The sequence below is a fragment of the Gavia stellata genome, chromosome 13, assembly GCF_030936135.1.
Source record: "Gavia stellata isolate bGavSte3 chromosome 13, bGavSte3.hap2, whole genome shotgun sequence".
NCBI classification, from domain to species: Eukaryota; Metazoa; Chordata; class Aves; order Gaviiformes; family Gaviidae; genus Gavia; species Gavia stellata.
In genome coordinates this window covers 12,972,385-12,989,667 of record NC_082606.1, presented here as the reverse complement: position 1 = coordinate 12,989,667, position 17,283 = coordinate 12,972,385, and the positions used below count along the sequence as shown (strand labels likewise).

General features: G+C 33.0%; 1 protein-coding gene across 1 annotated transcript in view; it reads right to left on the bottom strand.

The window, feature by feature from the left end:
- Nucleotides 1-2,481: 2,481 nt before the first annotated feature.
- Nucleotides 2,482-17,283, bottom strand: part of FGF7 (fibroblast growth factor 7) — a 28,312-nt gene continuing 13,510 nt past the window's right edge. Inside the window, exons 2-3 of the mRNA XM_009817060.2 lie at nucleotides 3,311-3,414; nucleotides 2,482-2,918 (exon numbers count right to left, since the gene is read on the bottom strand). Of these exons, the coding sequence (XP_009815362.1) occupies nucleotides 2,724-2,918; nucleotides 3,311-3,414 (299 nt within the window). The 3' untranslated portion in view covers nucleotides 2,482-2,723. The remainder of the gene's footprint in view (nucleotides 2,919-3,310; nucleotides 3,415-17,283) is intronic.

Here is a 17,283-nt window from a genome sequence, read left to right as displayed (position 1 = left end):
TTATTCTCTGGTTTTAGCACTAAACCGATTTTTTTTTTTGAGACAGCTGAAAAGAAATATGTTTTATTTTAGAAGAGATTTTCTAAGTTAAAGATACTTTGAAAATTGCTCAACTGGGTTGATTTGATCTTGCTTTTCTGTTCACCTTCTCCATTATGTACTGGAATAGAACAACCCAGGATATATTCTAACCTTTCAGTCTGTTTGACTATTAAAATGCCAGAAGAAATGAAAGAGAAAGCATAAAAGAAAGGCAAACTCAAATACATCCCCTCCTCTGCTAAGTCAACATAAGGAAGTTATTGCAACATGTAAGGCCGTATGACTGTGCTACTGAAGGATTGTATCATTTGCACTCAGGTGTCTTTTTGTGAGCCATTCACTCATAGGCTGCATTTCAGATATGACAGCTTTAAACATAAAGCAGCTTACCTGATAATGATGATAATGATGGTAATACAGTGATCCGTTAGATAAAGCATACAGCAGTAAGGGCTAATTACTATTGGGATTCAGGAATTTTTTGTCTGTATTCCTATATTTTGAATTACATGATCAAAAGATCTTTAGAAGAGCTTGTCTATATCTGGACTTAATTTTAAGGTTTTTTGGCATATATATTCATATATTAATGTGCATATTCACATTTTGATTCAAACTTCAGTAAAGCTTTTAAGGACCAACAATCTTAATGAGATTTTGTTGTTTTAATTTTTATTTCAAAGCTTCGACTAACCTAGTTTAGATCTAGAGACTTTTGCTAGTACGTTAATGTCGATCATGAGTGTGAACTTTGTTTCAGTGTTTATATATTCACAGAAAGTAGTGCAGACAGTTATTAGCAAAAAAGTTTCTTTGATAGTACAGTCTATTGTGTTCAGTGAACAAGTAATAGATAAACTAGCAAAAGCACAGTGAAGGTTTACAGATATAGCTGTACTGCCAAATTTTTCTGTATAGACCCACTTATGTCTACACTTTGATGTTTGATATTAGCAAGTCAAAAATCATAAATAATTTCCAAATTATAGTATTTGTTAAACAAGTTTGTTTTTTTAAATAAATATTTGTTAAAGAGAATTGTTGCTGTTTCTGAGAATGCTGTTATAAAGAAAGTATCTCATATAGGAAAAAATGGTTGACTCTAGACCCTTGTAATGAAAAGTAGAGCATTTAAGACCATTAGTAATTAACTTGACTCCATCCCAGTCATCTAGCAGCTGTTTTAGCTAATTTTTTTGTGATCTTTATCTAAGCACAATTATCACAATACTGAGAAAACTTGTAGGCAAACTGAACAGAATGAAATTATATAATGCATTAGTCACGTAGAGCTTAGTTGAACGCTTTAATAGCTAGAAGGTTAAGATGTCTTTTCTTCATCAGGTCACACTGATTTTGGCTGAAATTTCAAACTGGTTGTACAGGCTCTTACATATTTCTGTATCTGTAAGTATAGGTTCTACCATCTGAGGATTAGTTCCAGTACCTGCTGCAACTGTAACCTTCTTTTACCTGGTGTAACTCTGAGCATGCTATTAAATTCAATTAACAAGAGTATGTGGCAAAGATTTTTTACATTTTTGCATTGTTTCTTTTGAGATGTCCATTGTGCGATTTGCTGCAGGCTGTCATTTTTGTCTGCTATCCAATGTATGTTGGCAAGAGGGTTGTGTACTAGTCTTTGTGTCTGGTCACAGAAAAAAATTCATGCATCTCAGCCAGACCATTTTGTTATTCCTTTAGAATTAAAAGCATATGAAACAGATGCAGCTTAATAAGTATTTTTTTTTTATAAATAACATTTAAATAACTTAGAACAATAAAGTTCAAATACAACTTAAAGTAAAGTTTAATGCTGTAACAACAGAAAAAGCATGTATAAGGATGGAAAAACAATATTGAAAGCTGTATGCCCTAACAGGAATTATACAAAAGATAGGATATGTTACATAAAAAAAACCCTTAATATGTCTGAATTTTTGTTTCATCGTTATATAAAATGTTAATTTGTGAAAAGTGAGATGAAGTACATCATTTATTCCTATTCTTATTTTACATACTCTATTTGAAACATCTTTCAGAGCAGCATTAGTATTTGTTTCATTAATAGATAGGAACATTTTGTAGTAGAGTAAACTTAATTTTTCCAAACTAACTCTTTTATCTGAATACAACAATAAACATTTACAAGATTATATATTTTTTTCTGATCATATAGTTTATGTATAGGATATCAGTTTCTTGGGGGAAGTATTTAAAATACTGCTCAGCCTCCACATTTACTAATGACTTGATAATCTGACAACTCATTCCAGCAGCCTTAAAGTCTGACATATTTTACACAACATTATCATCTGCTTATTATTATTATAGCAGCCATATTTAAGAAGCAGATAGGTTTTTTTTAAATAAAATATTATCAGATAATCAAGTAATGACTTATTCTTCAGGGTAAATTAATTTAAGAAACTACCCAGTTACAATGACTAAGATAATGATTGTACAACTCTTTAGAATTTTTTACAACTTTTAGTTAGTAAATCTGGTTTTGTGTATATTTTCAAATCTTTTTCATGTAGTCTCTTAAAAATAAACATAAATGCGCAAGTCCAGCTTGTTCAGTTTCTCAGTAGTATTCCAGCCTCTCTTGATATCTTGTCAAATAGTCTTCTTAAAAATAATCTTCCTGCTGGAACTAGTTCTTTATAGATCATTTGTGATTAGGATATTGCCAGAGGAAGAAAGTGGGATGCTCTATGTTCTTTCTTTGTTTTTTTACCTTTCATGGGGACCCCTTTGTGGTTTAATGTAACAAACATCTCCTTTCCTTTGTGTGTCCATTTTGCAGAAGCATATGTATTATAATGGTTTTCTTCAATCAGTTCTATGAAGTTGCAGTCCTCATTGCATACTTTCTGTTGAGAGTAAATAATAAAATAGAGTAAAATAAATACAAGTGGTTTTTTAAATACTTAGAGTAGGGAAGATGGGAGAAGAATATGCATTATAAACCCCACATATTACTAATATTTTTAATAAATAAATGGGACTTCTGAAATCTTAATACTTTAGCTTTGTCTATTCCCCCTTAGTATCCCACATTTTTAAAAAGTATATAAGCTCTAATCACTGAATTTATTAAATGGACATAAAAGTCTAGTATGTGATGTATGGGATAAGTACAGGACACATTTTAATTTGTTAGGAGTCTATTTTATACAAACTATACAGATGCTACATATAAAAAGTACATATCTTTAAGATTGTACATGATGATTGTACACACAAGAGAAGTTTGCGTCCATACCTTTCCATAGAGTCTTCCTGACTTGTTCATTGCAAGAAAGTATTCACTTTCTACTCCTTTGATTGCCACTATTCCAACTGCCACTGTTCGGATTTCTAGAATACCTGCAAAGGCACACAGTAAGGGCTGTGAAATGGTTGTTTGTTCTTCACTCAACTTAGAGTTTAGTTGAACTAATACTCTGTAATACTTCTGTGTTTATTGAAAATCGGCAGCAATCGTTCTTAGAAAACAGAAAAATTATGTATTTATTCATGTGAAGAAAGGGCTAGACTTTAAAAATCATCTGTATGTGATCATGTCTGCACACAGCCACTTAAAAAATTGCATGGTGATAATTTTTAAGTATATACTGAAGTTGTGATGTTAGTATAAGTAATTTTTCTGTTTTCAAAGAATCAGCGTATCTTAGAATTTATCAGGGTCAGGGTTTCATTTGGAAGAATTATATACATAGCCATCAAGGTTCACAGAATTTGTGTAAAGCCTTTATTTTGAAGACTTGTGTAGCAGTATCATCTCCTTGAAAGACTGTAAACCTTAGAACTTGCGAACGATAGAAAGCAGACCACAGTGTCTTAAATAAGATAAAGTATTTGCTTGACCTTTGTATGCTTTTATGACTGATGGGAGCTGTAAAGATACGTGTATTTGAAAATCATTAAAAGCTGTTCTGAGAACTTATTTATTCAAAACCAGAAAACATTTAGAGTTGTTTTCTGTAAATTACTTTATTTTCATCTCACTGGTGTGTATCTGCAATAGCTTTCTATAGTCACTATGATACGTTTAAGTTATCCGCAACATAAAAAATATTCTTATGTTAGTAAAAAAAAATGGAGCAAAGGCAGGAGGATGGTTCAAGTTATTAAGAAACACCAGGTTGTTTTCAAGCTTAGATACTGTTATTGTTGTTAAGCGATAGTTTAGTTATACTTCTGAGTTTGAGCCATTTTCTTCCATATTGAATCACCTACAGAACTGTGCACAGTAGCATCTCTACTGTGACTCGTTCTCCAAAATGGGGTCTTTCAAAGCCAGCCAACTCTAGGCAAATTCCAATCGCTGAGCATGGGGGAGACAAGTGAGGGAGGGGGAGAGAGAGGCTTGTGTTAGATTGTCACCTGAAAGATGAACTTCCTCTTGAACAAAACATTTCCTTTTTTTCCCTTTCAAGTTTGTATTGACTCTTTACAGCCACCACACATGATAATAATTGTTCATTAATTAGGTTTTTTAGAAAGGCATTAAATATCTATGATATTTCTCCTTCCCTATACTTTTCTATATCCTGATGTCCTTTGCTTTCTTTACTGTTCTGTTTTGCTTTCTTCCTTGATATTACTGATGTATCAGTCCTAGCCTGTATTACTTACTTTTTTCTTCTGATTTTCCCTACCAGTAGATCGGTTACCTCTTCTTCGGTTACGCCCTGCTGGGTGTTCATCTCTGAACACTTACACTTCTGTGCTTCTCTATAATCCTAAGCCAACTTTAAGTAAAGCTTTTAGAATTCTTTGACAAGTTCCACTCTGCTGCAGGCCTAGCAACAATTCTTACAAAGAGTAATTTCTAACTGAAACTTACAAAAATTATATTAACTTTCATTTAAATTTCACTTTAGAAAAACCACAGTGAGGCTGAAAAACAGATGAACATCTGCATCCAGCCAAACAAAGAACATAAGTGTGGAAGGGATCTCTGGGTCATCAAGTCCAGTGCTCTGCTAGCCTGGGAATTGCATCAGATAATTCTCTTTTCATAAACTTTGCCAATACTAAATTGGAGTTGTTATTTCTTTGCCCCCAGTGTTTCCGCCGAAGGCTGTTCCAGAGTTTGATTTATTTTAATGGCTAGAGACTCTGTAGTAATTTGCAATCTGCATTTTTTCAGCGACAGCTTATATCCATTTGTTCTTTTGCCTGTGCTGGCCATTAACTTAAGGAGAGGGTTTTTTTAAATCTATGTTTGAGCTTTCTATTTATACAGAATTAAAAAAATGAAAGATTCAAAATGACTTTTTAAAACAAGTCATGCTAATAGGAATTGAGATTTCCTTGAGTAAGCTGGTGTTGGCTGAAGTTACAGAAGTAAGAAATACTACTACTTTTAAAAAGGAAATGCCAAAAGCGTTTGTCCAAGGCAATATTATTATTATATTTTTTACATTATTTTTTAGCTTGTTTTTTTCCTGAAGTAGATAGTGACTTTCATACTAACTTGTAGGAATTATTTTGGTTTTGGGTACTTGTTTTCCTACTTTATTCTCAGTTGAGACATAAATGTCTTTCATGTGAAAACTTTACACTATCCATATAGAATTTGGTATAGGATAGAAACTGGGGATGTAAAAATGTTTTGTAAGCCTCTTGTATAGCAAATCTGAATGGCAAAATAAAATGTTATCTGTCAAAGTTATATTCTACTTATAATTTACAAGGGCACTACATGTGATAGATTTATTGTATTCAGATCTTTACATGGGATTTCATCTTATTTGTTAAAATCCCATTGTGCATAAAAAGCAATGAATTTTAATTCAAAACAGGTAATTTGAAATTCATTAATTGTTTGCATATTCAGTACTATTTGTGATATTATTATGTGGTTTTTACTATTTTAAGCTATTATATACCCCCAGAGTTAGGGCTAGCGTGCATATAAATAACATTTGACACCCTGACTCGGAGGTGATATGAAATCCAAAGAATGTTTTAGGTCTTTGAACAGCACTTTTCTAAAGATACTCTGTCTGTGCATATCTCCATAAAGTTCAGCGAGGTAACGCCACAGGAACTCTCCAGTAATTATGTCACATTAAAAATGTTGTAATGTTAGCAATGTTAAAGAGAAAGAAAAAATACCACAGAGAGTTCAGTGGAAACAGAGCTTGTGTATTCTTGATTCTTTGCTCAGAACATGGCTGTCTCAGAATCAAATGGCCTATCATAAACTGCATGTGCTTGTTTTTCAGTTCCCAGTTCTAGATCATGTCTCATCTGTTTTGATGTGTCTTAACGTATCCCCAAAGGAGAAACAAAGCATTAATTTCTCCCTTTTCAGCCAAGCATTTATGTGATTTAGGTCTCTGAGGCAGCATCTCATATGCACTTTTGTTATTCGATGTGCAAGTGATTCATCACTGAGTTCCCCTCTCTATTTTAAGGCATATGACACAAGTTCCTTAAACAATAAGAGAGCATACATAAGCTCCCTTTTCTTCTTCTGGAGGCTGTGCCTCAGCAATTCTTCTGTTCATTTCAGAAATATAGTATTGCTGCAATTAATTGCATTTTTTTTGTTAAGTTAAATAAATTATATAGGAAATGGAAACCTAATTTTTAGCAAACTGGGAAAAGTAAGACTTTACTGTGTAGTTAGAACTGTGATAGCTGATTTTAGCTGAGGATTTTATTTATGACCTTTATAGTCTTTTGTATGGAACTCACTTGTTTTGTTAATTACAAAATGTCATGTACATACATGAATTTTATATTTCTTCCTTTATGTACAGAAACTATGGAAAGAGACTTTAAACTTGAGAAGTCGTACATTGAAAGTTCATTAGTTTATCAGTGTCAGCATTGCAGTTGTATCACATGCTTAAATTTAGTATCCGATATTAGAGGTCTCTCACAGACCAGGAAGAATGATTTTTGAGTAACATTCAATTTAATACAGACAGAGATTTCAGTACTTTAACTGTTTTACAAGGTGCTTCTGAACATACAAGATTTATAAGGTGACCGGCTGTTTCCTGCACACCTATTGTGTGCTGCATAATTCTCAAAGCACAAGTTCTTTGATGAACTAGTTAATGGAATCTTGAACACTTATAAACAACATAATCTCACTGTGAAAACATCTAAACTACTTTTCTATTTTTTTAATACTCAGCTTCATATATAAACACTCAACACAAACTTTGAGGTTAAAGAGACGTGTGGATAATGCAAAACACTGTCTCTTCCAATTATAATTTTATAACTTACATTTAAATATAAAAATGAGCTTTTATATTATATCATAATTATAGCACCAAAGCAGGAAATTGCTAAAGGATATATGAAAGAATAAAATAATAAATCCATAAAATAGAGAAAGTAAGTTGTATTTTTCCCTCTTTGTTTCATTTACTTTCAGTGTCCCTATTACGGCAAGCTATCACATTATATTACACTATATGACATTATAGTCATATTGGTCTGCCTTTATTTTGTATGTGTTCCTGGTACTCAATCACTGTAAGAGAAATTACATAATGGTAAATAGACACTAGGATGTGTTGTTGCAGATAGGAATCTAATCCATCAGTAGGCGTCAAGAGATAAAACTGTTCAACCAGAATTTTGGCCAACTGCAGATATTTCCTGTTTCTTCTATACTTTCTGTAATCATCTGCTACTGGCGGTTCTTGCCAACAGGATATTGGGCTAAATTAAATTTGGATCTGAGCTGATATGGTTATCCTTACGCTCTTAGTGTATATTGTTTGTTATATAGCTGTGACTGTTACATTCAGCCAAGTCTGAGAATGTGATCTTTTTAGTTAGTTTGGTTTTATTTTAAAAAAAAAGCTCTTCTTTTTTCTCTTCTCTTTCATTTTGAAATTCTGCATCATTGCAATGTCTTTAATAAGACTAGCCAGGAACAACATTTGGTATACTGGAAAGTAGTCCAAGAATCTCATTTTTCTATAAATGCAGGAAAAGCTTTGCTTCTGAGTAATTGATAGTATTAAAATCAACAACAAAACAGCAATATATTCTAAAGATTAGCTTTATAAGGATGGTAACCTCAGGTAAGCAAAACTGACCAAAGCTAAAGAGTGTCTTTTCTAGTATACCATTTTTGACTGCCTTTAAGACATGAACTGAATTAAAATGTATTTGTTTCATTGCTCCTCTACTGTGAACCTAAGTGTATCTGAGCTTCAGTGTTCATGCTAATTCTTGTTAGCTGATTCACTGGAAGGAGGTAAATCTCTATATCTGTAGAAAAATGGTAACAGAAGTAAACCTACTATGTTGTGTTACGTTTGTAGGCCATTTTATGTATAAAGGCAAAAATTCTCTCCTCATTAAAGTGAATAGTAAGATTTCAGCTAACTCAGTAGAGCCAGGATTTTATCCCTAAGGTAGTTCCTTTAGTGAGACAGGAGAGGTATAGTAAGCTAAAATCTTTTCAGGAAAAAACCCCACACAGAAATAGAGAAAAATACTGAACAGGCACACATGTGAGATATTTCTGTACCAGTTTCTATGCGGTAGATATTTCTGTACCAGTTTCTATGCGTTAGTTTACGTAGCACCAGATACTTCAGAGAAATTGTAAAGAACTAAAATCTACAGTCAGAAATTCTACTAAGGAAAGCATCCTCTCCTCCATCTAATAGTGTACTATTCCTTGTCTTATATTAGCAAGTCTATTCTTACGTGCTTCCTTTCGAAGTAAAAAGCTCTAATCCTTTCAATCTCTATTCATGAAAAGGAAAAAGTCACCAAGCTAGGATGGGAAAGAGAAAATTCTTACATGTAGATTGTTTCATTTAAATACTCTTTTAATACCCTAATAACCAAAATTACTTTAAAGACATGCTTAAATTGATAAAATGCTGATGATGAGAAGTTCAGAAGGCCAAACTTCAACAAGGTCTTAAATATCCTCGGTTTAAAAATGAAATTATAAACTATGTTTTTCAGTTACTTTATCTAAAGCATCAACATAAACGTTCAGAAGAGGTTTAACAGGAGACTTGAATATACCACAAAGTAACTGGGAAAGAAATCAGATTAAGGCTAGAAAGTGAAAAAAACACCCTGAAAATGGGCATAAAAATTGAAAACAACTGTAATTTCTATAAAATCAGCATGAAATTCCAAACAATTTTATATGGTTGTGTGGTCAGTGTATCAAACATAGCTTAAAATTCCTGTAGTGAATGACGTTTCCTACAGAGCTGAAAGTCTGTCCGGTGTACATAAAAGACACTCAGCTGAGATGGGCTATAGTTTCTCTTTAGAAGATGATGATTATGGATGCTGGCAGCAGTCTTTTTAACCACTTGGTGCAAATTAAATAACAGACAGTTGATATAAAATCCATTAGAAAAAAAACAAAGAAGCAAAACAACCCTTTAGGTTGATACAACAGTTTTAGTGGCTGAAATATATATTGGTTTTTGGAGACAATTTACATAACAAGTGAGGTGAGTTTTGTGGCATTCTGGTCTAGAATGACAATTGCTCAGTACTTTACAAATAGACACTTTCATGTCTGGACTTATTCCATGACTGTGGCCTGGAAGAGAGGACAGTACCTTGGGCTAGAAATTTATGTAGAAAAATTGGTATTTAGCTACATCATTGATACAAAATGGAGCATTCTCATGTGAAATAATTCTTTCCTGGCAAGTGATATTTGATAATTTTGTTTTTAATCACCTGATATTAAGTATCTTTTTCTGATTTAATTAATATTTTCACATTAACATTTTTATCTTTTTTGTTTCTTAAACTTTTTTTGCTTTTACAACACAATAATACTGTGACATTTTATTTGTTTTAACAAATCTTCATTTTTGTTGCTACACAATCTGTTTACAGATTATATTAAACTAATTTCTAACTGTATGCAGCCATAGCTGAATAGGCAGAGTTTCTTTGTGTTTGGCCATAATATCCTCAAATAACAATATCCTATCTATAACAAAGTAGTGAGAGCCTTGTGACTTAGCAAAATCAGGACGTTTCATCTTTAATCATTTTGCAGCCAAGAGGCTGAAAGAGCAATTGCAATTCTTGCTTCTGAGAGCTGAAAGGAAACCAGCACATTACTGGAGATCCAGCAGGTGGTAACAGCCTGTCCAGTGGGTCTTTGGAATAGAAAAGAGAGCAGAGCCACCAAGCTAGGTATCTTTTCATACACTAGGGAACTGCCCCAATATGGCAGGTGATAAGATTGTTCAGGGAGATTTAGGAAGAGGTTTTAAAGTACACATTGTGTTCAGTCCCTCATCAGATGGCTCTTCTTCCAAACATTTCATATGTTGCCAATATCCCCTCAATATCTATCACATAATGTTTCTGGTCACTGCTCCTCGATTTGTTAGTATCAGAGTTTCTGCAGACATTAATTCAAAGAGAAATTTCGGCATCCATTACATTTTTCAGCAAGGCTGACACCAATTTCATCCCAGTATTTTTCTGTTCTGTCAGGTACATATGTTATGAGAAAATGTTTAAGGGTAAAATGGAAACTGCTAAGAAGAATTCTGTAGGCTTCTAAATGCTGGAAAGAAGGAAAGAAGAAGAAAAAAGTATGGTTTTTAAGAAAAGAAAAGCAAAAGCAAGTGTCCAGAAGCTGGTTGTTATTTTACATTCTTATTATGTCCTTTTAAAAACAATGGCTAACAGATAATATATCTAATACTGATTTTTAAAATATTCTAAATGCTTTACAATACCAAATTTTTTGTGATAATTATGGCACTTTATTTCTTGTGGCCCTTCTGTGCACTGAAGTTGAAAAAAACAGTCTGTTGCTGATTTTTAGGGGTAGGGAGGCTGGCACTGACAGTTAAGCACTTATGAGGACCATGTTTGTGAAATACCCTTTTCTAGGCAGAATTGTCTTAAGATAAAAGTGTGTGGAATCTCAAACTGGGAAAGAGGGGGCAGAAAAGACTTGGGTGGAGAATGAGTCAAAACAAAATGAAAGTTCTGAATTTCACTAACTTGTGTTTCTAATTAATTAAATTTGGAGCACATATTTATGAATTCAAGTGACCTTTGCAGATGATTCAAGGCCACGAAAAATGCTCTCGTCATTGCTTACAAGACAGTGTTTAATGGTATTTAATGTAATTTGTTCTTTTATTCTGGGATTTAATAAGTTAATGTTTGTGCCTCTTAAAGCAAGAAAATACAAATCACGATGGTCGATCATACAGTATTTTGGAAAATTTTCATGATGTTATTAACGCGTGCATGTATTTGGTGAGCCAGCACGGTAAATATGTTCATTAGCTGGCTTATTACACTTGAAATGTTTTTCCAGAGGAGTCTATCAGTATTTGTTTTCTGAAAGTAAAAGAATACTTTCATTGGATAGTTTTGTAAGTCATTGGTTTCAGGAAACGTTACCCCTTTCTATCTCTTTTTAAAAAATAGTGTGTATATTGTGAAGTATTTGCTTGTGCTTAAGTTCTTTTGATTCTTAATACTTTTAAATGGATGTGTCTTAAAGTTCGTTTTTGGGTAGAGCAGTTTGTGTGCTCATTCTCTCTCAAATACAAAATCTAATGGTAAAAAATTTACTGCAAATAAAGTTATTAGTTCAGGAGATATTGTAATATGATTTAATTCTTCTTTTACCCTTCCCCATTATTAAATTACAATTGATAGAAAGTAGAATTTGTGTTTGTATTTTGTACTTTCCTTAGCAAGAGAGTGAAAGAGTTTCCCAGATGGTACCTCGTAGAACTTATGTTCATAAGCTTTGTAAGTAGAAATAGGTACGCAAATCTATGTTATAATGGTTTTCAAAGCAGAGATGAGATTGTCTCCACCTCAGGAATTTTCTGTCTATGGATATGATTTTAATAAACAATTAATTACAGTAACAGAAAACAAGCTGGTACATACATTCACTATCACTTTCTTTTTTTAATTGTCATATATTTTCTGCGTCTTGTGATACTCAGAATTTGGATTTATGGCATAAACACATATAAAATACGTTGTTATTTATGGCATGGACCAATATGAAAGGCTAAAAAAGCTTTTATTTAGAGGCTTTGTGCCACATCCATGTGTACATTTGCTGTGCATGTGTTAGACTATCTGAATCACTCTAGATATGAATATGATTGTAAAAATGATCTGCACATAAACAATGGATCTGTCAAGGATTTTCAGTAGAACAGTTGAAGCTACTGCTTCAGTGAGATGCCAGACATCTGGTTATCATGGACAAATATTCAAAGCACTCAAAACTCCTGGTTTTGTCCCGTGTGTGATTTCCAAGCAGGAAAAATTGTACTTGTCTGAGGAAACATGATTAACAATAGAGAGATATTCCTTGAGGACTTGATGCAGCAGATTGTTCAAGCATCCTCAAATAGCAGAATTTGCTTATAAGATATAGTCCATGTGCAGAACATGTTTGATTAAGCATAAGTAGATGATGTTTAACTTTTTGCAATTCATTGGGCACAAAACCAGTAGGCATACTGTATTAAAAAAATCAACTAATTGCTAAACAGAAGTCCATCAAAGTATTTTTTGTACTTTGGTGGATTTTAATTTATTGATGATTTTAAGGATTCCTTACTTGACATTACATTATCCATAAATTTCTCCACTGTTTGCCAATCCAACAAAATGGTTAGTACATGCATTGCTAGATAGAACAACTTTATAATAAACCATTGTCCTGGTGGTATTCAACAGTTGGCAGATAAGTTAGTTATGGAATCTGAGACATGTTGAGGTTTCTGAAAGAAACTACCAACTTGATAACTCTGTGAAGACAGTGTAAAAAACGCAAGATGAGAACCAAACAGAAGAGAGAAGATACAACAGGGAACTAAAATGACTGTTTAGAAATACTGTTATTTTACTTACAAGATCTGTTCTTTGAATGTGTACTTGGACTTGTGGGTGTTTACCTTTATGACAGAAAAGGAAGGAGTATACTGAGTTCCACTCTTAAGTCTGCATTGTTCAAAGTTATTTATACAGTTTCACATTCATCATCAAATGTATAATCTGGCCTTCTGAATAGGTATTGCTGGTATCACAGCATGAAAAGAAGAGTCTGGTTTGACCTTCCAGACTGATGTTTAGGAAATACACCTTCCTTTTTACTTACAAACTTACCACATTTGATCTGCCATGGGAAATATTAAAAGCCATGATACCTTTTGTAGTTATTTTTCAAAGTGAATAAATGTAAAGCAGTGCTCATCAGTTTACAACATTCAGTAAAGCTTACCTCCACTGATGACTGTAGTGAGGATTTTGCTGACCATATTGCAATGAATTATTGCTGAAGAGAAATAGCTTAGAATTTCTGAGTATTTTTCCTTACTGTACAACCTGCTTGGCCTCAGCTGTGTATTAACTCTCTGCTAATGTTGGTGAGTTAGATAGGTTTGTAAATCAAATGCTTCATTCTTCATTGAAAATAGTAGCATAATAAGAATTGGTCTAGGATATTCTGACTCTAAATTGCCTTCTCTCCTTCTATGTATGTCTCTGGAACATTAGCACTTTGGACCACTGTCTTTCCAATATTTCTCTTGATTTGATCTTCAGAAATAAAAGGGTGTGACATTTTTCACTGAAGTAGATTGTAAATCTATGGAACTTTTCAATTTAGAGGTCTGACTTACGAATAGCAGTATATAGTAATGACTGAATAACATGCTGCCCCAGGCAGACATTCACTTGTGAATTTCTTATTAAACTTATTAGAACCCTTCACTTTGCTGATCTCCACTATGCATTTCATATAAATATTTTCTTGATCAGCCTCTTACACAGCATGTAGTAATTTCTCATTTTTGCAGGAAACTACATTTCCCTCCAATAAAAATTGCCTTGGAGCGAAACATATGGTTATAATGAAAAATAATAATTTTTTTTAGAATTAATAGTGCCATGTAAAATCTAAGTCTTAATCCTTAGTCTGAAAAAGTACACTCTTCTTACAGCATTAATAATTTACTGATATCAAAAATGGAAAAAAAGGGTGTAATGACTGTTTACAAAATATAATTATTTCCAAGCAGTAAAAAATCAATGATTTAATAGTTTAGCTCTAAACTTCTACAACAATTACAGCTCAGATGAAGGATATTTCTAGTATTTAAATCTTTTGTGCCAATTTCACTAGAATAAATGATCTTTTCAAGCTTTGCAGACTTTTAGAATCTAGCTTCAACATAACAAAAGTAAATGTAAACCGCTGCTAATTAACCTTTTCACAGCAAAATGAGATACATCCATTCAGTGGTGCAAAAGTTCCCAAATTTAGAGTTTCAGTGTTTACAGCTAATTTGATATTCTGAAACTTGGAAAATTCCATGGGGCCAGAGCCTCCTGTCTCTCCAAATTCTTCTGTAATGCCAAAGTTTTTAAATATATTAATTTGTTTGATATTTGTTACTATGCTATTTTGTGTTTTCATCTAGTAAAGAGCCAGTGTTTTGGTGTCTTGCCCCAGCACCATTGCTGATTAAATTTCCTTTCCCCTTTCCTGGGTAGAATTAGTGATCACAGTTGACATAAAATGAGTCATGTAATTTCTATGGAAAAGTTTTTCTTCCATTTTTCTGAGGAAAACAGTAGTGGATATTCACATACCTTTGAATAAGGAATCAAATGATTCATTATCTGAATTGTGTTTTGAAGAACTTCAATTCCAGGTGCATTTCATGTACTATTATGGCTTATCACCTGTATAAGCTGGCTGCAGGCAGTTGCAAAGATGGCATAAATATAACAGCACTGTGTGCTGGACTTACTTAGTTAAAGGGGACAAAAATACATCAAGACACAACCTGTTCTTTTTTATATGAAGTATTACCTCACCCTCAATGTCTAGCTGTTTTGTTCTGCATATTGTACTGTCTCTAGCCATTCCTGTGGCAGCTTTTCTGGTCCCTAAAATGGGCTTGACAGAAGGAATAGCAGAGCTGTATTCTGGGGACAAACTAAATCTGAGAAATGCCTTCCTGTTCTTTCAGGATAATTTAGGATATACATTGTTGATAAACATTGATAAAAGCTATTATTAAATGCTCATAGAATGGTCATAATGACATTCTTGGTGCTGAAAAATGTATTATCAGTTTAAATAAAAATTAAAATGGATTTTTAATAGTGAAAATGTTCCCAGATGTAGCTAATAACCTAATTATTTAAAATAAGTAAATTCAGAAAGTGGACGCATAAGAAAGAAGGTGGCTGCAGTATTCCAGAGCTTGAATGTATACTTAGGGGCCTCTGGCGTAGGAACAAATAGTTTTAAATGGTGTGAAATTTTGAACAGTAAAATTTTGTTTCACACAGTTAAGAGACCATTTCATTCATAAACACTGCAATCCCTATTGCAAGAGATAGACATCTTTTCCCATTCTAAGTAGTTATGTAAAATGTAGGGCAAGCACTACCCAACTGAATAAGTTTTAGTTCGATTTCCAAACCAGATCTGCTGCTCGGTGCAGGAACAGCTGAAGCCAGACACCTAAATATATCAAGTACAGTGTCCACAAGAACACAGGCAAGCAGTACGTAATTCCTTTCAAGGTACAAAATGCAAGAAGCTGCTAAGAAAATCATACTAACCCCTCGCTGCACCACAGAGTGGGAATTGATAGAAACCATCTGGCTCACTCTTTTTGCCTTCAAAACACTGCTAGACATATATTTATATGATATGGTCTCTCAAATTGTTCTGGTTTGCTGCCGATAAATAATTTAGATTTAGTTCAACTTTCAAAATCTGTATTAGACCAAACGCCGAAATATAAACTAATAGAATGAGAAAATTAAAAAACCCTCAAAATCAAAAACAATCTAATCATTTAATCCAATTCTGATAAAGTAATTAGGATTTTTGTACCTGATAGGTCTCCTGTCTTGCTCAGTATATGGATCAAAATTTGTGTCAATTATCCAACATTCTTTTTTTTTTTTAAATATCTTAATAATTTGTCTTAATTTTGCCTAATGTAATTAATTTACTTCTAGTTACACACTGTTTTTATCAGTCTAAAAGTTTTTTCTAAGAGGAAAGCCTGACTTTAAGGAAATCAATGGAATATTTACCATTACACACAGGCAGCACTTTGAAATCTCTCTCTTTGTTTACATGATCAGATATTTATAAATGTTTTACTGTCATCCAGTTAATCTTTAGTTGTCTTCTAGCTTTACTTTTCCGTATCAAAACTGAGAAAAACAGCGGCATCAACAGCAGTGGAGAAAATTGTTCCTCTGATTCAGGACTAATTGCTATTAGCAGAGCAAATATACTATGGGAGCTGTAGCCAAATTTCTCTTTTATTTTGTATTTATTTGTGTGATTTTTTAATCTGCCTTTTTAAATTCAGCTGAATTATCCAGTTTGAAAATATCCAATTTGAAAATTATCCAATTTGAAAATTTGACTTCAAATGCTAGGATGTGGAGGAAAGCAGGTGTTAATGATTTTGAGTTTGATGATACAAATATTTGTGCACACATTTAGTTTTGCCCATGTGCATAATATCCGGAATTCAGTGAGAAAACTATTGCAATTAGTGTCATGTAAATATTTTCTAATAACTCCATCTACAGGCTAGTTTAAAAGAAGGATTTTCATATATATCTAATGCTGCTTAACTCCACTTTTAGTTACTGAAACATTCTTAAAATCCTAGCCCTTAGTGACTTAGAAGATCAAGTCACTTAAAAAGATTCTTTAAACATTTTGACAGAAATTGCCCTAAAACAATTAGATTAAATTTAAAAATGTTAGAAAAATCAGTATGCCATAACAGTCATCTCTCAATTAATCAGAGGAAAGTATTTAAAATGTGATAGAAACTACTTCACTTTCTTTGCCAGCTAAGGAAATTTTCTTGTGGCCCTGAACTGCATATAAGGAAGGATGTGAGCTCTCCTGTGCCTGTACACTGCAGCAGTTAGTTTTCTTGGCTCTCAGAACACAATGGTACTACTATATCACTATATGGTGACTGTTTATAGTAAAGATATCTGTGACCAGTCTGTTAAAGGATTTAATATCTTAAATTCAGATCCATCCTGGCAGCCACATTATTATATTGGCAGAATTCCAAATTTCCATCTCCGACAATAATCGAACAACCTATTTGATAGACTACAGTGCAGTGCACTGGCATAAGCATAAAGACATACCTTTCTCTTGATCTTGAGACAAATGGAAGATTTCATACTACTCAA